Consider the following 23,996-nt stretch of genomic DNA (forward strand, 5'->3'; position numbering starts at 1 on the left):
AGAACGCGTTTCCACTGCTCCAGAGTCCAATAGCGGTGAGCTTTACACCACTCCAACCGACGCTTGGCATTGCGCATGGTGATCTTACGCTTGTGTGCGGCTGCTCTGACATGGAAACCCATTTCGTGACGAACAGTTAATGTGCTGACATTGCTTCCAGAAACAGATTGGAACTCGGTAGTGAGTGTTGGACAGACAGTTTTTAAAGGCTACACGCTTTAGCACTCGGCGGTCCCGTTCTGTGAGCTTGTGTGGCCTACCACTTTGCGGCTGAGCCGTTGTTGCTCCAAGACGTTTCCACTTCACAATAACAGCGCTTACAGTTGACATGGGTAGCTCTAGCAGGGCAGAAATTTGACGAACTGACTTGTTGGAAAGGTGGCATCCTGTGACGGTTCCACGTTGAAAGTCACTGAGCTCTTCAGTAAGGCCATTCTACTGCTAATGTTTGCCTATTGAGATTTTATGATTGTGTGCTCGATTCTACACACCTTGTGGCTGAAATAGCCGAATCCACTAATTTGAAGGGGTGTCCACATACTTTTGTATATATAGTGTATGTTAATTTCCCAACATGCAGCTTGCCACGGCAAGGATGGTGTCATTGTGTGCATTTGTATGCAGTCAAGGCCAACATCTCTGTCTTTGTCAGTTTCCATGGTGAGGGCTATTATGTGTAGGAATCTATAGTGACAGATATCCTTATATTGTAAATGCAAGGACACATTTAATAGGTGCAGGATCCTTTGTGAGGGACTTTTGTAAGAGCTGTTCACAGAAAGAGGTTCACAGCACTCACCTGGTTCTATAGGGAGTTTATTTTCAACTCTGTTCGCTAAAGAAAACTATGTGAGAAGAATGCAACAGGAAGCTTTGTTTTTTCTGATGAAAACGGTGTTTGTGAGAAGAGCTCTAGGAGGCTGTAGTTTTATATGGATTTCTTTGATACACAAATATCGTATGTGTGTGGACAGTAGGGCTCTATGGTGTTATGCATAGGTTTTTATAGTGACTAAGGGTTATGTTAAAGTACTTTGTTTTTAATAAAAGACCATTTCCAATCGAGCCAACATTTGCAGCATTTACCATGAATTGGATCTCCACAAACACATTGCCTTTAAAAGCCGCAATTCCAAGAACCTACGATAGGATTGAATAGCGACATATGTATCTTGTGTGAACAGCTCTATGCTAAAAGCGTTTTTTTGTGTGTGTAGTATGTATTAATTGCGATACAGTTGAAGTTGGAAGTTTACATACACCTTTGCCAAATACATTTAAACTCAGTTTTTCACAATTCCTGACATTTAATCCTAGTAAAGATTCTCTCTCTTCGGTCAGTTAGGATCACCACTTCATTTTAAGAATGTGAAATGCCAGAATAATAGTAGAGAGAGTGATATAGTTCAGCTTTAATTTCTTTCATCACATTCCCAGTGGGTCAGAGGTTTACATACACTCAATTAGTATTTGGTAGCATTGCCTTTAGATTTTGTAACTTCGGTCAAACGTTTTGGGAAGCCTTCCACAAGCTTCCCACAATAAGTTGGGTGAATTTTGGCCCATTCCTCCTGACAGAGCTAGTGTAAACGAGCCAGGTTTGTAGGCCTCCTTGCTCGCACACGCTTTTTCAATTCTGCCCACAGATTGTCTATAGGATTGAGGTCAGGGCTTTGTGATGACCACTCCAATACCTTGACTTTGTTGTCCTTAAGCCACTTTGCCACAACTGGAAGTATGCCTCGGGTCATTGTCCATTTGGAAAACCCATTTGCAACCCAGCTGACTGATGTCTTGAGATGTTGCTTCAATATATCCACATAGTTTTCCTTTCCTCATGATGCCATCTATTTTGTGAAGTGCACCAGTTCCACCTGCTTCAAAGAACCTCCACAACATGATGCTGCCACCCCAGTGCTTCACTGTTGGGATAGTGTTCTTTGGCTTGCAAGCCTCCCCTTTTTCCTCCAAACATAACGATGGTCATTATGGCCAAACAGTTCTATTTTTGTTCCATCAGACCAGAGGACATTTCTCCAAAAAGTATGATCTTTATCCCCATGTGCAGTTGCAAACCGTAGTCTGGAATTTTTATGGTGGTTTTGGAGTAGTGGATTCTTCCTTGCTGAGTGGCCTTTCAGGTTATGTCGTTATAGGACTCTTTTTATTGTGGATATAGATACTTTTGTACCGGTTTCCTCCAACATCTTCACAAGGCCTTTCCTGTTGTTCTGGGATTGATTTGCACTTTTCGCACTGAATTACGTTCATCTCTAGGAGACAGAATGTGTCTCCTTCATCAGCGGTATTACGGCTGCGTGGTCCCATGGTGTTTATACTTGCATACTATTGTTTGTACAGATGAACGTGGTACCTTCAGGCATTTGGAAATTGCTCCCAAGGATGAACTAGACTTGTGGAGGTCTACAGTTTGTCTTGGCTGATTTATTTTGATTTTCCCATGACGTCAAGCAAAGAAGCAAGGTAGGCCTTGAAATACATCCACAGGTACACCTCCAATTGACTCAAATGATGTCAATTAGCCTATCAGAAGCTTCTAAAGCCATGACATCATTTTCTGGAATTTTCCAAGCTGTTTAAAGGCACAGTCAACTTAGTGTTTGTAAACTTCTGACCCACTGGAATTGTAATTATAAGTGAAATAATCTGTCTGTAAACAATTGTTGGAAAAATTACTTGTGTCATGCACAAAGTAGATGTCCTAACCAACTTGCCAAAAGTATAGTTTGTTAACAAGACATTTGTGAGGTGGTTGAAAAACGAGTTTTAATAACTCCAACCTAAGTGTATGTAAACTTACGACCATTTGTTTTAGGTTTCAATGGACAGTTTTTTTTATTGGTAGTGGCTCCTAATCCGTGACCAGAACTTTTATTTCTGAAGCTCTGTATCTTGAGTTTGCAAATTCTCTGGGAAATTGGAACTTCACTAATTTTCTCATGCCAAAACCGGATTAGATACATACCGGTAGTTAAATGCCTAAAATATTATATTCGCAATGTCACTAAGAAAAAACAAACAGCCAAAATAGCAATAGCCACTACAATGTTGAAACATGATTTTGTCATAAGTTCAGTAACATTTGCTTGATTTTGCAGACCCACAACATCGTGGTGTATCGACATTAGCATGCTAGCGACGCTAGTCAGCATGCTACATGATAATCAGCTTGCGTTAGCTAGCTAGCGTTGGCTTCTTAGCTAGCCAGCTCTTGTAGGTGTAAACCGATGCAACTCTGCTGGCCATGTGGCTAGCTAGATGACCAGCAGTGGTGACAGTGAGGGCGATTCAAGACTTTAATTTAGAAGTACCATCATGCAGAAATGGCAAAGAAAATACTGGTTGATGAGCTAACTAAGTCAGCTAGCGTGATAGCTATGACATTTACCAGTGTGCATGCACAAATGCATGACGACACATTGTATCGAAGTCAAGAAGGCATGCAGAATTGGACTGCCTCTCTGGAACTGGACTGCCTCGTCTATTTAGCTAGAACAGACTGCTCTCAGTCAGCAGCAGAGGGGTACACAGATGCATAGCTCATACAATTATATTTTGTTCTAGTCAATAACAATACATGTTGCAAAGTTAATACCTGTATCAAATATATATCACTGCATTCCACAATAGTTCGTAAAATCTCTAGTTGTTTTTTGTCCATAGGAAAGGGGACCCAACATCAAGCTTGTGAAGGGGCGATACACATTATGATAGCTTGTGACAGAGGATGAAAAACCTGGTGACCTCTAGATGTCCTCCTATACCCAGATCAAATGCACTAGATTTTCATCAGTTCTGTGTGATTCTATAGTTATCTTTATTTTTTATACTCAGCAGGCAGGGGCCTACGTACTTCAGATTGTTTGTCTTCATGAATGGTTTCATGTAAGCTTGTTTGCATCCCCCATCTGTTTAGCTAGCACAGACTGGAATACGTTCTGGGATACTTTCGATGGCACCACATCAGTCACTGGCTTCATCAATAAGTGCATCGATGACGTCGTCCTGACAGTGACTGTACATACACACCCCAACCAGAAGCCATGGATTACAGGCAACATCAGCACTGAGCTAAAGGGTAGAGTTGCCGCTTTCAAGGAGCGGGACTCTAACCCGGACGCTAATAAGAAATCCCGCTATGCCCTCCGACGAACCATCAAACAGGCAAAACGTCAATACAGGACTGAGATTGAATCGTACTACACCGGCTCCGACCCTCGTCGGATGTGGCATGACTTGCAAACTATTACAGACTACAAAGGGACCACAGCCGCGAGCTGCCCAGTGACATGAGCCTACCAGATGAGCTAAATTACTTCTATGCTCGCTTCTAGGCAAGCAACACTGAAGCATGCATGAGAGCATCAGCTGTTCCGGACGACTGTGTAGGCACGCTCTCCGTAGCCAATGTGAGTTAGACCTTTAAACAGGTCAACATTCACAAGGCCGCAGGGCCAGACGGATTACCAGGACGTGTACTCCGGAACATGCGCTGACCAACTGGCAAGTGTCTTCACTGACATTTTTAACCTGTCCCTGACTGAGTCTATAACACCAATATGTTTCAAACAGACCACCATAGTCCCTGTGCTCAAGAACACTAAGGTAATCTGCCTAAATGACTACGTCTGTAGCCATGAAGTACTTTGAAAGGCTGGTCATGTCTCACATCAACACCATTATCCCAGAAACCCTAGGCCCACTCCAATGTGTATACCGCCCCAACAGATCCACAGATGATGCAATCTCTATTGCACCCCACACTGCCCTTTCCCACCTGGACATAAGGAACACCTATTTGAGAATGCTGTTCATTGACTACAGCCCAGCGTTCAACACCATAGTGCCCTCAAAGCTTATCACTAAGCTAAGGACCCTGGGACTAAACACATCCCTCTGCAACTGAATCCTGGACTGCCTGACGGGCTGCCCACAGGTGGTGAGGGTAGGTAACAACACATCTACCACGCTGCTCTTCAACACGGGGGCCCGTCAGGGGTGCATGCTCAGTCTCCTCCTCTACTCCCTGTTCACTCATGACTGCATGGCCAGGCACGACTCCAACACCATCATTAAGTTTGCAGACGACACAACAGTGGTGGGTAGACCTGATCACCGACAATGATGAGACAGCCTATAGGGAGGAGGTCAGAGACCTGGCCGTGTGGTGCCAGGATAACAACCTCTCTCTCAATGTGAGCAAGACGAAGGAGATGATTGTGGACTACATGAAAGGGAGGACTGAGCACACCCCATTCTCATCGATGGGGCTGTAGTGGAGCGGGTTGAGAGCTTCAAGTTCCTTGGTATCCACATCACCAACAAACTATCATGGTCCAAACACACCAAGACATTAGTGTAGAGGGCACGACAAAGGCTATTCCCCATAAGGAGACTGAAAATATTTGACATGGGTCCTCAGATCCTCAAAGTTCTACAGATGCACCATGGAGAGCATCCTGACTGGTTGCATCACTGGCTGGTATGGCAACTGCTTGGCATCCTACCACAAGGCACTACAGAGGGTAGTGCGTATGGCCCAGTACATCACTGGGGCCAAGCTTCCATCCAGGACCTCTATACCAGGCGGTGTCAGAGGAAGGCCCTAAAAATTGTCAGACTCCAGCCACCCTAGTCATAGACTGTTTTCTCTGCTACCACATGGGAAGTGTTACTGGAGCACCAAGTCTAGGTCCGAAAGGCTTCTTAACAGCTTCTACCCCCAAGCCATAAGACTCATGAACAGCTCATCAAGTGGCTACCCAGACTATTTGTCCCCCCCCCCCCCTTTATTTTATGCTCCTGCTACTCTCTGTTTATTATCTATGCATAGTCACTTTAACTCTACCTACATGTACATATTACCTCAATTACCTCAACTAACAGGTGCCCCCGCACATTGACTCTGTACCCTGTATACAGCCTCGCTACTGTTATTTTACTGCTGCTCTTTAATTATGTTATTTTTTACTTATTTTTCTTAAAACTGCATTGTTGGTGAAGGGCTTGTAAGTAACCATTTCTCTGTAAGGTGACAAATAAGCGCAAGTGACAAATAAAATTTCATTTGATGTTAGTGTAAGAAGGCAGTTCATACAGCAAAGGATGCAGTATTTACATTTCTCCTGGATTGCCATTTATCATTTAGTTAGCCCCACCTCACCCCAGAAATGTGAGTCAGTTTTCTAATCAGTATACAGAGAAAATACATAGATGTATGTGTGCCTAAGACATCCAAGTGTTTTCCAAAATGGGTTTATATACACATCACATGCAATAGACATTTTACACCAGTGCAGCAAGCTAGTGGACTCTATATCAAGTACTGTTGAAATCAATTTGATTATTGGGGATATGATACCTAGTGGTGATATGGTTGATTTCTCCCTAACCATAATTTTTATCTCCCCCTCGCAGTTCTGTTTGTTGTGATCTGGTAGGTCACTAAAAACTGTCTCCACTTCTTTCCTGTTCAAGAACTACGAGCCAAATGTCAGAGAAGTTGTTGACTAAATAGGCAACGTAGTGAGATATATTTTGTTGTATGCACTTTTTTATGCAATAGCAAGATAATGGCGATGACACATCTAGCTAGATACTTTACAGTTTACAACATGCTCACTCATAGCTATGTGAATTTACGTGTATTGACTATGATTAACTACAGCTAATAAAATATAAATGCAATGAATGAGAGCTGCATCTGTGTATGTGCCGGTGCTTTTGCCTCCCATAGAACAGTCCGTCCTGATTGTAATATTGACAGCACCAGAGGCGGTCTCTACTGTCTTTGACAACACTGGTCCTGCCATGCATGCAAAGCTAGCTAGCATCCTCTTTGATGACAGGTATACATTGCTAGCTAACTTAGCTAGATCATCAAACAGTATTTTAACAACACTTATTAGAGGCTTGAATATCATATGAACTCACTGTCCCCACTGGTTATCTAGCTAGCCATGTAGCCAGCAGGGTTGCATTGGTTTCCATTGGACTAGATTAGAGCTTGCTAGCTAGGTAGCTAATGCTGGCTAGCTAGCAAGCTAACACTAGTGTAAAAAAAATATTATTAAAGATATTAACGCAACCATTTCATTTTTTCTTTTTACATTTCATATAAGGAAATCCTTCAATTGAAATACATTCATTGGGCCTTAATCTATGGATTTGACATGACTGGGAATACAGATATGCATCTGTTCGTCTCAGATACTCTACCTTAAAAAAAGGGTAGGGGTGTGGATAAGAAAACCAGTCAGTATGTGTCCACCATTTGCCTCATGCAGTGACACATCTCCTTCGAATATAGTTGATCAGGCTGTTGACTGTGGAATGTTGTCCCACACCTCTTCAATGTCTGTGTGAAGTTGCTGGATATTGGCGGGAACTGGAACACGCTGTTGTACACGTTGATCCAGAGCATCCCAAACATGCTCAACGGGTAACATGTCTGGTGAGTGTACAGGCCATGGAAGTACTGGGACATTTGTCAGCTTCAAGGAATTGTGTACAGATCGTTGCGAAATGGGGCTGTGCATTATCATTCTGAATCATGAGGTGATGGCAGTGGATGAATGGTGTGGCAATGGGCCTCAGGACCTCGTCACGGTATCTCTGTGCATTCAAATTGCCATTGATAAAATTCTGTTGTGTTTGTTGTCTGTAGCTTATGTCTGCCCATACCATAACCCCACCGCCACCATGGGGTACTCTGTTCACAACGTTGATATCAGCAAACCGCTTGCCCACACAATGCCATAGACACTTTTTGGCATCTGCCCATTACAGTTGAGACCGGGATTAATCCGTGACGAGCACACTTCTCCGGTGTGTCAGTGGCTATCGAAGGTGAGCATTTGCCCACTGAAGTCGGTTACGATTCCGAACTGCAGTCAGGTCAAGATTCTGGTGAGGACGACGAGCACATCCCTGAGATGTTTCTGACAGTTTGTGCAGAAATTCTTAGGATGTGCAAACCCACAGTTTCATCAGGGTGGCTGGTCTCAGACAATGTGCACATTTTAGAGTGGCATTTTATTATCCCCAGCACAAGGTGCACCTATGTAATGATCATGCTGTTTAATCAGGTTCTTGATATGCCACACCTTACAGCTGGAGGGATTATCTTGGCAAAGGAGAAATGCTCACTAACAGGGATGTAAACAAATTTGTGCACAACATTTGAGAGAAATAATCTTTTTGTGAGTATGGAACATTTGATGGAAATAATATTTTTGTGGACATGGAACATTTGAGAGAAATAATATTTTTCTGGGATCTTTTATTTCAGCTCATGAAACATGCATTTATATATTTTTAGTATAGAACAGTGAGGGTTAGTTCTAAAAACATTTTATAGCATCGCTAGCATGCTAATGTTGATACACCATAGTCGTGGGTCCATAAAATCAAGCAAATGGTACTGAACTCATGTTTTGACATTGTAGTGGCTATTGCTGTTTTGGTATTTTTTTTGCTTAGTGACTTTGCGAATATCATAATTTTGCCTTTTATTTAACTAGCTATGTATCTAAGTCCCAAATTCTCTTGAGATACTGTGAGAATTTGCGCACTCACAGATATGAAGATATGAAGAATAAAAGATCCAGTCACGGATTAGGAGCCACTCCCTTTTTATGTCAAATTGTGCATGTGTAATAGGTTCCCATGGTAATGCCTGTGTTCCTGTGTTAGGTTCCCATGGTAATGACTGTGTACATGTGTAATAGGTTCCCATGGTAATGACTGTGTACATGTATAATAGGTTCCCATGGTAATGCCTGTGTTCCTGTGTTAGGTTCCCATGGTAATGACTGTGTACATGTGTAATAGGTTCCCATGGTAATGACTGTGTACATGTGTAATAGGTTCCCATGGTAATGCCTGTGTTCCTGTGTTAGGTTCCCATGGTAATGCCTGTGTTCCTGTGTTAGGTTCCCATGGTAATGACTGTGTACATGTGTAATAGGTTCCCATGGTAATGACTGTGTTTGTGTGTTAGGTTCCCATGGTAATGACTGCGTACATGTGTTGTAGGTTCCCATGGTAATGCCTGTGTTCGTGTGTTAGGTTCCCATGGTAATGACTGCGTACATGTGTTGTAGGTTCCCATGGTAATGCTTGTGTTTGTGTGTTAGGTTCCCATGGTAATGACTGTGTACATGTGTTGTAGGTTCCCATGGTAATGACTGCGTACATGTGTTGTAGGTTCCCATGGTAATGACTGTGTGTGTGTTTTGTAGGTTTCTATGGTAAGGGCTGCATAGAAGCGTGCCAGCTGAACCCGTGTGAGAATGATGCCAAGTGCCACAGGAAGCCCAGCTCATCACACGGATACATCTGTGACTGTGGAGACAACCACTATGGCCAGTACTGTCAGCACAGGTCAGTCTATCAACTTTACATCAACTGTAGATCAGCACAGGTCAGTGTGTCAACTATACATCAACTTTAAATACATTAATATTATGAACATACTGTCCATCTGTGACTATGGAGACAGGTCAATAAACACTATAACTATACATCAACTTCAGATGACTGAACCCCAACTATATTTCTGAGCCCCAAATGTCTGTGTGTGTTTCTAATGTTAGTAACAGTACATCATGGCAGTACCTGAGATTGGGGTGAGACAGCAGTGTTACAGTGCTCTGCTCTGTCTATCTGTCAATGTGGATTTTGTTGTCCTTGTTTTTCAGCAGATATGCCCTAATCCCCAGGAGAGGATGAGAGTAGATTTAAGTTTCTCTGTGATGATAAAACACAGTGTTTATATGTGACCCAGGTGTCACCCCACCCCAATGTGAAATCCCTCCCAGCTTTAGGTCTCACAGATTTGTCACTTCCTAATTTCCCTTTGATCTAGGTACTGTGGCCTATATAGCAGACAGGGACTGAAATTGAGAGAACTACCACTTTTAACGTGTGTGTGTGTGTGGGTGTGTGTGCGTGCCTGTGTAGGATTGACCACCAGTGTCCACGTGGTTGGTGGGGCTCTCCAGCATGTGGGCCCTGCCACTGTAACACCAGTAAAGGATTCGACCCCGATTGCAACAAGACCAGTGGCCATTGCCATTGCAAGGTGACCTGCCCGCCACGACACACACACACACAAGCGCGCGCGCAATCACACATATCTGCAGTAAATACTCTTACCGTTATTCAACTCATATCGCAATCCCAGGCACTGATCCATGCTCTTATATACCTCAGCATCACCCTTACCTACTGTTTTCTAATCCCTGTTTGTGACCCTAATCCTTGATACTGATCCTAACCTGACACTGCTATCAAACAGGCATTGTCTTATGAGGCATTATCAGCAGCTTCACCTTGTAATCTGAGCAACCCCATTACCCTTAACACTCTTAATGCCCACGGACCCCCCTTATCCCTCATACCACCCTCCACACTGTGACCCCATCTTAAATCCTGTTTTAAGGGCAGTACAGAAGCTCAGTTTTCTCACAGTATAGTATTATAGTATTATATTGAGTATTGTAATTTAAATGTTGAATTGTTCTAAAATGAGATTTAACATACCGGTGTTTCATACCACCCTGCATACCACTGCTGGCTTGCTTCTGAAGCTAAGCAGGGTTGGTCCTGGTCAGTTCCTGGATGGGAGACCAGATGCTGCTGGAAGTGGTGTTGGAGGGCCACTAGGAGGCACTCTTTCCTCTGGTCTAAAAAAATATCCTAATGCCCCAGGGCAGTGATTGGGGACACTGCCCTGTGTAGGGTGCTGTCTTTTGGATGGGATGTTAAACAGGTGTCCTGACTCTCTGAGGTCATTAAAGATCCCATGGCACTTATTGTAAGAGTAGGGGTGTAAACCCCGGTGTCCTGGCTAAATTCCCAATCTGGCCCTCAAACCATCACTGTCACCTAATAATCCCCAGTTTACAATTGGCTCATTCATCCCCCTCCTCTCCCCTGTAACTATTCCCCAGGTCGTTGCTGCAAATGAGAACGTGTTCTCAGTCAACTTACCTGGTAAAATAACGGATAAAAAAACACATTTCTAAACGCCCACCTGACAATATTTTTTTGTGTTTGTCTGTCCATGTCTCTGTATGTCTCTCTTTTTCTCTCTAAATCCTTCTCTTTTCTGTCAATCTGTCCTCTTTCATCTTCCCCTCTCTCTTTTTCATGTTGATGTGTGCGCATTTGTGTACCTGTCTGTGTGCGTCTATGTACATGTATATGCCTGTATATGTGAATGTTTGCGTGTATATATATGTGACTTTGCTATGTCTGTTCTTTGTGTATTTGGATGTGGTTGTCTTTGGTCTGAATGTTATGTCTACATGTGTTTGGGTGTATATCTGTTTCTGTTTTGTCTATATCTCTGTATATGTGTGTCTGTCTCTGTGTACCTATCTCTGTGTATATATCTGTGTGTCAGGAGTTCCACTACCACCTGCGGGGCAGTGACTCCTGCCTGCCCTGTGACTGCTACCCTGTGGGCTCCTTCTCCCGGTCATGTGACCCAGAGAGTGGCCAGTGCCAGTGTCGGGCTGGTGTGATTGGCCGACAGTGCAACATGTGCGACAACCCCTTCGCTGAAGTCACACAGAAGGGCTGCGAAGGTGAGACCGAGGGGATTCCTCTCCTCCTACCTGTGATCTTCTCTTTCTCTTTTCCTCTCATGTCTTCTCTCTCATCTTCTCTGTGCTTCTCTGATTCACTCATTTTCCTGCTGTAAGACTCTTTCTCTCTCAAAAACATCTCCCCCTTGTCAAACCTCTCTCCTCTCAAACTAGTATGAGATTTTCATTGCCTTCATACACAGGTTTTATTTTGATTCATACAGTCTTTTCCCCTGTTTCTCACTCTCTCTGTTAGTCATCTATGACGGCTGTCCTAAGACCATCACCCTGGGTATCTGGTGGCCCAGGACGAAGTTCAACCTGCCAGCAGCCGTGCCCTGTCCTAAAGGATCCCTGGGTCAGTCCCTCAACACTCTACACTTTCTCTGTAGTTATATGAACCGTAACTCAGTAAAGTCTTTGACATTGTTGCATTTATATTTTTGTTCAGTATACTGTATATTTCCTGAATCTTCCACAGAAGGAAAGATGATAACATCTCCCATTAGAAGACTCATGATCTATACTGACTATAGGCAGATAAACGCCCCATTCCTTTGAAACCTAGTATCTGTGTTTGATTGTATCCCCTGTGCTGCTTTTTACTGTTGTGGATGTGTTATACATTATATTAGTGTCTGTGTCTGTTCTCTCCAGGTGCTGCTATCAGACACTGTGATGTGGAGAGGGGCTGGCTGGAGCCAGATCTCTACAACTGTACCTCTCCTCCCTTTGTGGAGCTCAATACAGCAGTAAGAATACCCATTGCTCATACTGGTTGGAACTGTAAAATATGGAATGGTGTCTAACATAGTGTGTGTGTGTGTGTGTGTGTGTGTGTGTGTGTGTGTGTGTGTGTGTGCATAGCTGGAGTCGGTTGAGCGGAACGAGACAGAGCTCAGCACCATCATGGAGAAGAAACTGGCCCACCAGCTCCGTGATGTCACAGAGGCCACGCCTCGTCTCTATGGCAATGACCTGCAGATTGCCGAGCGGCTACTGTCCCGCCTGTTGACCTTCGAGAGTCTGCAGACGGGCTTCGGCCTGACTGCCACCCAGGACGCACACTTCAACGAGGTGAGGGTTGCCTGGCAACACGCTCGTAAAACCTTTTAGTGGAGTTTGGAAAATGTAGTCACTGTTTTATTAGATTGTGCGTAGGAACTGAATCTCCCTCTCCCCCTCCGTCTCCAGAATGTTCTGCAGGGCTGCAGTGCGGTGCTGGGTCCAGGCAGTGCAAGTTTATGGAGGGCCCAGATCCAGGCCCAGGGAGGGGCAGGAGGGCTGGCTGATCTGCTGGAACAGTATGCCCAGACCCTGGCCCAGAACATGAAGCTCACCTACCTGAACCCCGTGGCTCTGGTCGCCCCCAACATCGGTGAGCCCCCCCCCCCCCCCCCCCCCCCCCAGGACAGAACCATCTGCTCTCTTACCCTTCATGTAGTGGGATCAGTTCATTGTGTCAAATGAGGTCTACCTTTCTGTATTGAGTAGTTGTTCCTGCTTTATTTGGTCAAGTAGTCGATCCATGCAAGTGTGTAGCCCTAGTCCTTTTCCTGTGTAAAAACGAAGGAGAGAACCCTGTTCACAGCAGTACATGTAGAGATCCAGGCAGGAATATATAAATATCAAAAACAAGTGTAAAAACCACACACTGATGACAGACGACCGACCTTGACTTTAATACTTGTTTTATTGCTGAGTAGTGAACAACAACATTGTTCATCAGGTTATTTTTGTTATGTTGTGTGGTATAACCTGGAGTCATGGACTGTGTGTATGCTCGTGTTTCAGTGATGAACCTGGACCGTGTTGAGAACCACACCCACGTGCGCAGACGTTTCCCTCGCTACCACAGCCCTCTGTTCCGCGGCCAGGCTCTCTGGGACCCCCACACACATGTGGTGTTGCCCCCTGCTGCTCTGGTGCCACAACGACACCAACGTAAGGAGAACACACACATACACCACAGCCACTGAAACACACAAGCACACATACTGTACACACACACACAAGCACACATACTGTACACACACACACAAGCACACATACTGTACACACACACACAAGCACAGATACTGTACACACACACACAAACACACATACTGTACACACACACACACAAGCACACATACTGTACACACACACACAAGCACACATACTGTACACACACACACACACACACATGCGCCTACCTACCTTATGCCACTCCTCTTATGCCTTGTGCATTTTCCAGTTTCAGCTTCACAGAACACAGCTCCTGCCCCTGTCAGTATGTTGGCAAATCAGACGGAAGACTATGCTGCAGCCAGGCATTCTGTTTCGCTACTGGAGCCGCCTGTCACCATTGTCATCATGTTGATCTATCGTAGCCTTGGAGCAGCACTCCCCCCCAAGTACCACACTGACCGACGAGGAGTCAGGTGTGTGTGTACTGTATGTGCCTGCCCTCCAGTGTCTGTCTCTCTCATGACATCTGGTTTACCAGGAGTGTGTATTTGTGACTGTTTATTTATGTTTTCATTGGACTTTTCAAAGCACAGCATTGGAATTGTGCCAAAAGTATTGTGTGTTTGGTGAATCATAAAACAGTGTTAGGGCTATTAAGTCTGTCCTACTAAATCAAATGATTTCTCTCCCTCACCCCTCTCTCCTCTGTCACTCCTCCTCTCCGTTAGACTCCCCAGACATCCAGTGATGAACTCTCCAGTGGTCAGTGTGTCCATCTACAACAACCAGACGTTTGTCGGGGGTCCGCTGGACTCGCCCCTGCTGCTGGAGTTCCGCCTGCTGGAGACCACCAACCGCAGCAAGCCCCTGTGTGTCCAGTGGAACCACAGCAGCCCGTGAGAAGAGCTTTACATGACTTGAGGGGGGCTTGTGCTCTATGGGAAATAGATACTGTCAGCTGGGAGTTGTAGTGTGTTTGATGCCGTTATCTTTCTCTCACTCAACCCATCTCTTTTCTTCATCCTGACTTTCTCCCACCCACCTTTTCTCTCCCCCTATCCGCTCCTTCTCTCTCTCACTCTGACGCTCTCTCTCTGTCTCTCTCACCCCACCCCCCTCTCTCTACAGGTTGGAGGTGGGAGGTTGCTGGACAGTGAGGGACTGCATCGTAGTATACAGGAACACATCCCACGTGCGTTGCCAGTGTCAGAGGCTGGGCACCTTTGGTGTCCTGATGGACAGCTCCCAGAGAGAACAGCTGGAGGGGGATCTGGAGACCCTGGCCCTGGTCACCTACTTCTCCCTGTCTGTGTCCATGCTGGCCCTGCTGCTGACCATCCTGGTGCTGTCCTGCCTCCGAGGCCTCAAGTCCAACACCCGCTCCATCCACTCCAACATGGCCGCCGCCATGCTGCTCTCTGAGCTCGTCTTCCTGCTCGGCATCAACCAGACCGAGCAGCAGGTATGTGTGGGTGGGTGGGTTACGTGTGTGTGTGGGGGGGGGGCTATGTGTATTTATGTGCATGGGTGTGTGTGCACCCAGCCAAGGTGGCACAGTATGCATTGGTATGTTCAACAACTGTTCCAACTGTGTATCGTATGTACAGTAACAGTATGTTATATCATTGTCTTTAATGACCTTTAATATCCCATTTATTATTTTTAACTAGCTAATCTACACAGTTTGGATCATTTCCAGTCAAACTGACTGAAAGGTTTTTCTGTTTGAGTGGGTGGACAAAATGTCTGGCTGGGTGCACACTGCCTTGGTGTTCATTGGTGTTTTGCACTGTGATGCTGACAGTATAACACCAGGTTTCATACGTTCTCTCTCCCAGTAAATGTTTTCTAACTGGTCTGAAAGCCAAAGGCCTTAAACAAATTTCGTCCAAACTCACCAATAGAAGCCCAATGGGCAAATAGTCACTGAACTCGTCTACAGACCCATATGAATACATTGAAAGTTGTCATAACATAATCTCTATACATGACTCTGACTGTCTTCTCTCTCTGTTAGTTCCTGTGTACGGTGGTGGCCATCCTGCTGCACTATTTGTTCATGGCCACGTTTGCCTGGCTGTTTGTGGAGGGGCTCCATATCTACCGCATGCAGACAGAGGCTCGCAACATCAACTACGGAGCCATGAGGTTCTACTATGCCATCGGATGGGGCGTGCCTGCCATCATCACAGGTACACACACACACACACACACACACACACACACACACACACACACACACACACACACACACACACACACACGCAGTTCCCTACAGAGACCTGTTTTAGAATGGATACCAGTAAGAACACAAAATGAAACACACATCTTACTCTCTGTGTTCAGGTTTGGCGGTAGGGCTGGATCCTGAGGGCTATGGAAACCCAGACTTCTGCTGGATCTCCATATATGACAAACTCATCTGGAGCTTCGCTGGACCCATCGCTATCGTCATCCTGGTACTGTCTCCCTCTCACTCTGTGTCAGTCACTTTGTTTGCCTCTATACCTCTAGTTCTGTGTCAGTCACTTTGTTTGCCTTTATACCTCTAGTTCTGTGTCAGTCACTTTGTTTGCCTCTATACCTCTAGTTCTGTGTCAGTCACTTTGTTTGCCTCTATACCTCTAGGTCTGTGTCAGTCACTTTGTTTGCCTCTATAGCTCTAGGTCTGTGTCAGTCACTTTGTTTGCCTCTATACCTCTAGTTCTGTGTCAGTCACTTTGTTTGCCTCTATACCTCTAGTTCTGTGTCAGTCACTTTGTTTGCCTCTATACCTCTAGTTCTGTGTCAGTCACTTTGTTTGCCTCTATACCTCTAGGTCTGTGTCAGTCACTTTGTTTGCCTCTATAGCTCTAGGTCTGTGTCAGTCACTTTGTTTGACTCTATACCTCTAGTTCTGTGTCAGTCACTTTGTTTGCCTCTATACCTCTAGTTCTGTGTCAGTCACTTTGTTTGCCTCTATACCTCTAGTTCTGTGTCAGTCACTTTGTTTGCCTCTATAGCTCTGTAGTTCTAGTTTGAGCTAGTCTCATGTCTGTCTCATTGCTGTCTCATTTTTGCAGATGAATGGTGGGATGTTTCTGCTTGTGGCTCGCATGTCCTGCAACCCCTCCCAGAAAGAGACCAAGAAACTACCTGTCATGTGAGTATACCAGAGAGGTTGAACATATTACATATAAATGGCCGGGTTCTGCTGAATACAATTCGATTGCAGTAATACAGTAAAGCTTTAAATCCAGCCATTAAAGCTTTTTTGATAAAGAACCTCTCTGTCTCTCTCACTGTTTGACAAGCTCTCTCTCTCTCTTTTTCTCTCTGTTCTTTTCCTTTTCCTTCTGTCTCTCCAGAGCCACTATACGCGGTGCCATCCTCCTGCTGCTCCTGGTCACCTCTACCTGGTTCTTTGGGCTGATGGCTGTCAACAACAGCATTCTGGCCTTCCACTATATCTTCATTGTACTATGCTTACTGCAGGTACTGACCCTGTCTGGTGTGTGTGTGTTATTAGACTGTGTGAGTTGCTTTATAGTCCTGGGGAGTACTTGGTGGTGTGTTAATGTATACATTCCCCTCCTCCCAGGGTCTTGCTATGTTCCTGGTATTCACGGTGCTGAACGCGGAGGTGCAGGAGGTCTGGAAGGTGTCATGTCTGGGCAAGAAGAGCCCCGACGAGGACGCACCTAGAGCCCCACAGATCCCTGTGAGCATGTCCCCCCCCCACACACACACTGCCCACTACACCAACAAGGATCCCATCTACCCACCCATCCACTGTACATCATCTGGCCCCATTCTACCACACACATCACCCCCCCCCCCCAATCCAAATCAGCACACCCTGGTCTTCCCTTATCATGATTCCCTCAGGGCTCTTCACTTGGCCCACATTCCACAATGCACTGTGCTTAGCCTGCTGTCTTTACAATTGTTCTCTACCACTGACTCATCTGGGGAATGATTGTTGCTGTTTGCTCTGACTAATTCAGACTCCACTAGCGCAGTATGACCAAGAATGTTGATGTGTGCTCTAGTCCTGAATGTATTTTTTAATACGTGTGTGTTTTGTGTCAAGGGTCAGAACCCCTACAACAATGCGTCGTTGCTGGAGCAGAGCGGGCTGCACCGCATCACCCTCGGGGCCTCCACCATCTCCTCTGTCAGCAGCGCTCGGTCAGTAAGCCATCTGAGATGCACAGGATCTGTGAGACTGAAATATGTAGTGGCAGTTTCCCAGACACAGATTCAGCTTAGTCCTGGGCTAAAAGCTATTTCAATGGAGATTCTCCATCAACCATGCTTTTAAGTCCAGGCTCAGTCAGAGTCTGGGAAACCGTCTCATTGTGTACATGTACTGCAGACTTCCACTGTTTGTAAATAAGGTTTATATGGAGCCTGGTTAATGTAGTGACCAGTCCAGTGTCTCAGTTTGTGTGATGTCATGTGTAAATGCTCTGGTTAACACCTCCACTCCTCCCACAGAGAGAACCTGCTGGCCCGCCAGACCTTGGAACACAATCTGGGACATACTGGAGCTACAGACCTGGACGTGGCTATGTTCCATAGAGACAGAGGTACCCACTGGTACACACACACACACACACACACACACACACACACACACACACACATGCGCACAAACAAACACACACGCAGGCAGTCTTGCCCACGTGTGCACACATGCATTGTAATAGAAATACACACATTCATAAACACTCAACTAGGGTTTTAATACTGTATACAATACACTTAAAATTATAACAAATGTACATGACCACTTTTAAGTTTTTATTGGTGACTGACTGATAACTGGTTCTATAACCTCGCTCTCTCTCTCTCTCTCTTGCTCCCTCCCTCTCGCTCTCGTTCTGTCTCTTTCTCTCTCTCTCTCTCTCTGTCTCTCTCTCTCTGTCGTTCTCTTTCCCTCTCTCTCTCTCTCTGTTGTTCTGTCATTCCCTCTCTCTCTCTCTCTCTCTCTCTCTCTCTGTCGTTCTGTCTTTCCTCTCAGGTGAGGACTCAGACACAGACTCAGATGTCTCTTTGGAAGGGGAACGTAGTCTCTCCATCCCCTCCTCCGAGAGTGAGGACAACGTTCGTCTCCGTGGACGCATCCAGCGGCGTTTCAAACGCACCAATCACAGCGAGCGGCTGCTCACAGAGCCCACCCACAATAGCACCAAAGGTACACACAGACGCTAAGAAAACTGCAGACTGATCATAGATTCACAAATGAATACATACAGATGTTATAAATGTCAGAAACCGATATCCATAAATCAATAAAAATCCTTATCCATTTACATGTCACTTCTACAAAACATTATCTCATATTGGATACAGTTGTGATTTATTTTGAATTGTTGGCCATTGGCGATTGTCCATCTTTGTGTGTCAGACCTGGATGGCAATGACCTGCTCTCCTATTGGCCAGCGCTGGAGGAGTGCGAGGTCCACTCCCTGCAGAAGTGGGGCTCAGAGCGCCGCCTAGGGGCTGACTACAGCAAGGATGGCTCCAACAACCAGCCTGACGCAGCACTGACCAGCGGGGACGAGAACGGCCTGACAGGACAGCCCAGCCGCCACCGCAAGGGTGAGTCACAACCTCAGTTGGAGCAGATGATACTATTTTGGTCTGTGGGGGTATCAATGGTTGACTTTGGAGTGCTGATGACCGGCATTTATTACCAATGGGTTCCACATACAGATTCATGTAGACTCAAAGGCCAAAATGCATACACATGATTAACCTTTTCTCTCTTCTCATCTCTCCCTGCTGTCGCAGGCATCCTGAAGAACCGTATTGGCTGTCCGCCGGCCCTGCAGGGTCTCTCCACCATGGGCCGGGTCCCCAGCGATCTCTCCTGGTACCGCACCTCCACCCTGGGCCACAGGGGCGTCCCGGCAGCCTCCTACGGCCGCATGTACAGTGGGACAGGCTCCCTGTCTGGCACGGGCTCCTTGTCCCAGCCAGCCTCACGCTACTCTTCCAGGGAGCACCTGGACTCTCTGGCTCGCCGCCAGTTCTCCAGAGACCCCCTGGGCCGACAGGCTGGAGGAGGGTCCCAGAACCGCCTGGACCGCCAGGGCTCCCGGGACAACCTGGACCTGCTCCCCCGCCGCCGTGAGCCGGGCCTGGACAGAGCCTCCAGGGAGAACCTGAGCAGCTCCAGAGACAGGCTGGACATCCAGCAGCACAGTGCCCATGCCTCCCAGGAGGACTTGAGTGGGAATGGAGGTGTGGAGCCGAGTCTGGGGGGGTCGCGCTCCCAGCTCAACAACCTGATGCAACGTCAGGCCTCCTCTCGTGAACACCTGGGAGGAGCGCTAATGAGCAGCCACTCCCGCCAGCAGCTGGAGGGCAATGGGGGCAGTGGGGGGACTCAGACCCAGCCCTGCAGGGAGTGGCTGCGCACACTGCCCCCGCGTCAGCCCTCGCACCCCGACCAGCCCCCACCTTCCCCCCCTCCACCCCCAATCAGCGAGGAACCCCAGGAATCCCCCCTACCCCGTCGCGGCCGGCTGGACTCTGCTCCCCCATGTAGGTACCCCCTCCCTGTCCTCGGCGCACCCCCCAGCCGCCACCCATCCAGTGAGCACCTGGACATCCTGTCCTCCATCTTGGCCTCCTTCAGCTCTTCTGTGCTCACGCCCCCAGACCCCTCATCTGCACAGGGACCCTCCCCCTCCCCGCCCCACTCCGCCACCTCCCACAGCATCTCTGAGGTTTCCCCAGACTCTGAGTAAGTCCTAAACTCAATCACTCACTCACCTTCATCTACCTGCTTCCTTTTCTCTTCACACTCCTGCTCTGCTCTCTTTATCTCTCTATCCTCACGCATCCCTCTTTTTGGTCATCCCTCTTTTTGGTCCCCATCAAAGATGTGGTGATTTGGATTCTAAATGTGTCATAGCCTACATATCAGGAGATGTATGTAACATTAATAACAATGATGTTCTTTTCTCTTGTCACTGATTGTGTTCTCTCTTGCCTCTTCAGAGTCAACAGAAGTGAAGGACAGTCTTGATGACACCCTCCAAATCCCACAATGCATGTCTACTGGGGTGACCAAGGACTGCACGGGGGTAGGGCAGAGGTCAAGGAGCCCCTGGACTGCTGAAGCACTTTGGGATACTGGAGGATATGTGTTGAAGGAAAGCAGAGACAGTGAGAGGGAGTTTGAAGGTGCTGGGTTGGTGCTGCTGTTAAGTATTTTCGGTCACAAGTAGCAACCAGTATGGGGAGGAGGGCTATATGATTGAAACAGAGGCTACCTCAGCCACTACGTTTTAACATTCTTCAATCCTCAGATTTCAACATGAACACAAAGATCGGAATCGATCTGCTAAGAAAAAGATGAACCTGTAGATAACATTTTTTATACATTTTGTATCTTTTTCAACAGAGATGAAGAAAAAAAATCTCTTGTGATGTTTTGGAAGATTGTGTCCATGTGTGGTTGTGAAGGAGATGTGAATGGAATCTGTTGCTATGGGCGATAGCCCTAATTCAATCCCAAATTCCACTACCATTATCCCGAAACCTTTCCTCAAACCTGTCAACTATGCTTATAAAACTAGGGACTGGGGTTGGTTAGTGTTGATTGGATGAGATTACAAGACGTGATAGGATGAGGAAGATGTTGGGGGCGGGTGATTGTAAATAGGAAGGAATTCTAGGAAAGCGGGATTTGATAGAACAAATGATTGTGAACAAGAAAGAAAGCAGATATACTTTTATATTTGCAAGGCTTGATGATGGCTTGATTATCTCCTCATTCTTTAGACATAATTGTTCTGTTAATCCAAGACCCACTGCATTTGAATGTCGAACATCTATTCTACAGCATCATATAGCTCTCTGTGCTACTATAAATCACAAACAAAACATATCAGCCAAAACAAAGTATTATATCAGACATGGTTCCATATCTAACGGTTTCTCTGCCTGAGGAAATATGGTCCATTTATGTGTAGAATATCTCTTTTCAATGACCTGCTGTAATATCATTTCATGTCTTTGGTGGTATGTTATTATAAATGTGACACTATAATTGCCAAAAATGTCCCCAGGGGTACCCCCAATATCCATCCTTATCCATGTTCCATCTATGTTTAGCTGCTCCAGTTATTTAGCTACTGGCCAGTTATTTTTTCACAGGATTTATTATTGCAGTACCTTTAACTTGTACAGACATAAGATTTTATTTTATTTATGACGATCATATTTCTTACTTTGTAATTTTGTGAGAGAGGATGTAATGTTTCCTATGGCCTGACTCTCCCACTGTGACAAAATGCATTGAGAGAAAAGAACGAGTGAGATGACAAGAGTCAAGAGGAAAGACATTGATGTGATGATGAAGGGATAGAGAGAGGATGGGGGATTGTCTTTGTCAGTTAGTTTATTCTGGGGTATGTGCTATCCAGTCAGCATAGGGGGAATTTGAAACAGCTGCTCCTCATTTACCGTGGAAACCATACAAGAGAAATGTTGCACATTAAAAAAAGAACTATTCCTAACAAGATGTGTTTTCTGTGAGTGACATTCCCTGATGAAAACAAGTGTTAGCAGAGACCAGTTTTGACAGTTTGTTTCCGGAGGCTCTTCTCTCTCAGGTATTTTTATTTGCCAGGTGTCTTTTCATATTCAGAGATATCCCCCAGCCCATTACAACAAAACTTCCCCTGATTCTGAGCAGCAATGAAAAGGAATACTAAAACAAAACTCACTAAAATCTGAAACTGTCAAACTGAAAAAAATCATTGTCAGAAAATAAGAGCAATAAAAATGTAAAAAGAAACAAACGTCAAATGATTTGATTGTGATCCTCAATGTCCGCGTTACTAGAGGACAGTCGTACCTCTTCCCCTATCTTCTTCAGCTTAGCCTGATAGTACCTATTTATTTTTGCCTGTAGGCCTTCTTTCTGCCTCACCGCCTGTCTCTTATCATCTAGAACCTTCTGTTCTATCTGTAGAAGCCTCATCCTCTGCTCATGTTCCAGCTCCGACAGTTCCAACATGCGCGGCCCATACCGTGGGTCCTCCGCACCTCACCCTGCCACTGCCACCAGAGAGGTGAGGGGTCGTGTGGTGGCCCGGGAGGTGTAGGGTAGGTCAAAGTTCACAGGGCAAGAGGTGAGCAGGCTAGCGGATGAGGCAGCTGGGATGGGTGGAGAAGGGCAGGAGGGGGACGTCCCAGACCCAGTGGATCCACTGTGGGTGAGGGTGGAGGCATTGGGCTTGTTGGTGGAGGGGGCCAGAAGGAGTCCACCACTTCCTGTTAGTGCTGTAAAGGAGGTGATGCCGATACTCATGTCTACCTGGTCTTTACTCTCACACTCGTGGGAAGACATGACACTGGGTTAGATTAACTGTACTGTCAGACATTCTGCTCTTATAATAGAATAACTTTCAGTTAATATTGAACTGTATTGACATTTTCATATGTAAGATCATCATACAGAGAGGATTGTCTATGGAGATGTGCTCTAGCTGAGAAGACACATTACGTCCTTGTGACTGTACAAATATAAGCCATTCTTACTAATCTGCTAGAGAACCAGTTCAGATTTAAGTATAGCTTTTGTATGACTGATGCCTTTAGTGAGGTCTAATGCTTTAATATTTAATAATTCATCCCAACTGTTACACCGAGAAGATTGGACAATCTTCTCAGGGTAACAGTTGAGATAATGGGACAATTCAGAGTACAATGCATTTCTCATCCCTGGATTGATGTACGTTTTCCGAGCCATATCTCGTCCGGCTTCGCGGTGTCTTGATCTACACAGGAAATCTGTCTGACCCTAGTGCAGCTGTAAGCAAACAGGTCGGATCTACTGGCTACGTGAAGTAAGGTATTGAAAACAGGGGTGCCAATCCGTTTTTATTTGTATAAAATCATTATTTTTTGGAGCATACAATATTTGTATTTATTTTAGATTTTTTTGGGGCTAATCTTTATCAAGGGTGCAAATAATTTTGGACTGACTATGTGTGTGAGCAGATGACACCACATCATTCTATCATCTGAGGACATACAATATTTGTATTTATTTTAGATTTTTTTGGGGCTAATCTTTATCAAGGGTGCAAATAATTTTAGACTGACTATGTGTGTGAGCAGATGACACCACATCATTCTATCATCTGAGGAAAACAAATATTATAAACTCAATGTGATGAGCTCATCTTAGCAGAGTGTCAGCACAGAGTAGTGCTTCTACACCTGCATTGCTTGCTGTTTGGGGTTTTAGGCTGGGTTTCTGTACAGCACTTTGAGATATCAGCTGATGTACGAAGGGCTTTATAAATAAATAGGATTTGAGCAGTGTGGTATCACCTGCAGTGGGGGAGCCAGGCCAGAGGCCGGTGTTGCCCTCCTCTCTGTCCATGTCGTCCTGGTTGGAGAGGAGGTTGGGCACCATGGCC

At 45.7% G+C, this 23,996-nt stretch overlaps 1 protein-coding gene across 1 annotated transcript in view; it reads left to right on the plus strand.

Annotated features, from left to right (window-relative positions):
• The window catches only part of LOC139367347 (cadherin EGF LAG seven-pass G-type receptor 3-like), a 48,171-nt gene extending 25,903 nt beyond the window's left edge, over positions 1-22,268 (plus strand). Inside the window, exons 17-38 of the mRNA XM_071105551.1 lie at positions 9,264-9,405; positions 9,985-10,105; positions 11,432-11,615; positions 11,872-11,973; positions 12,273-12,367; positions 12,483-12,692; positions 12,810-12,993; positions 13,410-13,586; positions 13,852-14,038; positions 14,294-14,461; positions 14,694-15,027; positions 15,583-15,757; positions 15,912-16,024; positions 16,628-16,707; positions 16,913-17,039; positions 17,146-17,265; positions 17,638-17,735; positions 18,045-18,136; positions 18,571-18,744; positions 18,958-19,152; positions 19,345-20,302; positions 20,560-22,268. Of these exons, the coding sequence (XP_070961652.1) occupies positions 9,264-9,405; positions 9,985-10,105; positions 11,432-11,615; positions 11,872-11,973; positions 12,273-12,367; positions 12,483-12,692; positions 12,810-12,993; positions 13,410-13,586; positions 13,852-14,038; positions 14,294-14,461; positions 14,694-15,027; positions 15,583-15,757; positions 15,912-16,024; positions 16,628-16,707; positions 16,913-17,039; positions 17,146-17,265; positions 17,638-17,735; positions 18,045-18,136; positions 18,571-18,744; positions 18,958-19,152; positions 19,345-20,302; positions 20,560-20,587 (4,064 nt within the window). The 3' untranslated portion in view covers positions 20,588-22,268. The remainder of the gene's footprint in view (positions 1-9,263; positions 9,406-9,984; positions 10,106-11,431; positions 11,616-11,871; positions 11,974-12,272; positions 12,368-12,482; positions 12,693-12,809; positions 12,994-13,409; positions 13,587-13,851; positions 14,039-14,293; positions 14,462-14,693; positions 15,028-15,582; positions 15,758-15,911; positions 16,025-16,627; positions 16,708-16,912; positions 17,040-17,145; positions 17,266-17,637; positions 17,736-18,044; positions 18,137-18,570; positions 18,745-18,957; positions 19,153-19,344; positions 20,303-20,559) is intronic.
• The last annotated feature ends 1,728 nt before the right edge of the window (positions 22,269-23,996 follow it).

The sequence above is a fragment of the Oncorhynchus clarkii genome, chromosome 16 (genome assembly GCF_045791955.1).
Source record: "Oncorhynchus clarkii lewisi isolate Uvic-CL-2024 chromosome 16, UVic_Ocla_1.0, whole genome shotgun sequence".
Taxonomy (NCBI): domain Eukaryota; kingdom Metazoa; phylum Chordata; class Actinopteri; order Salmoniformes; family Salmonidae; genus Oncorhynchus; species Oncorhynchus clarkii.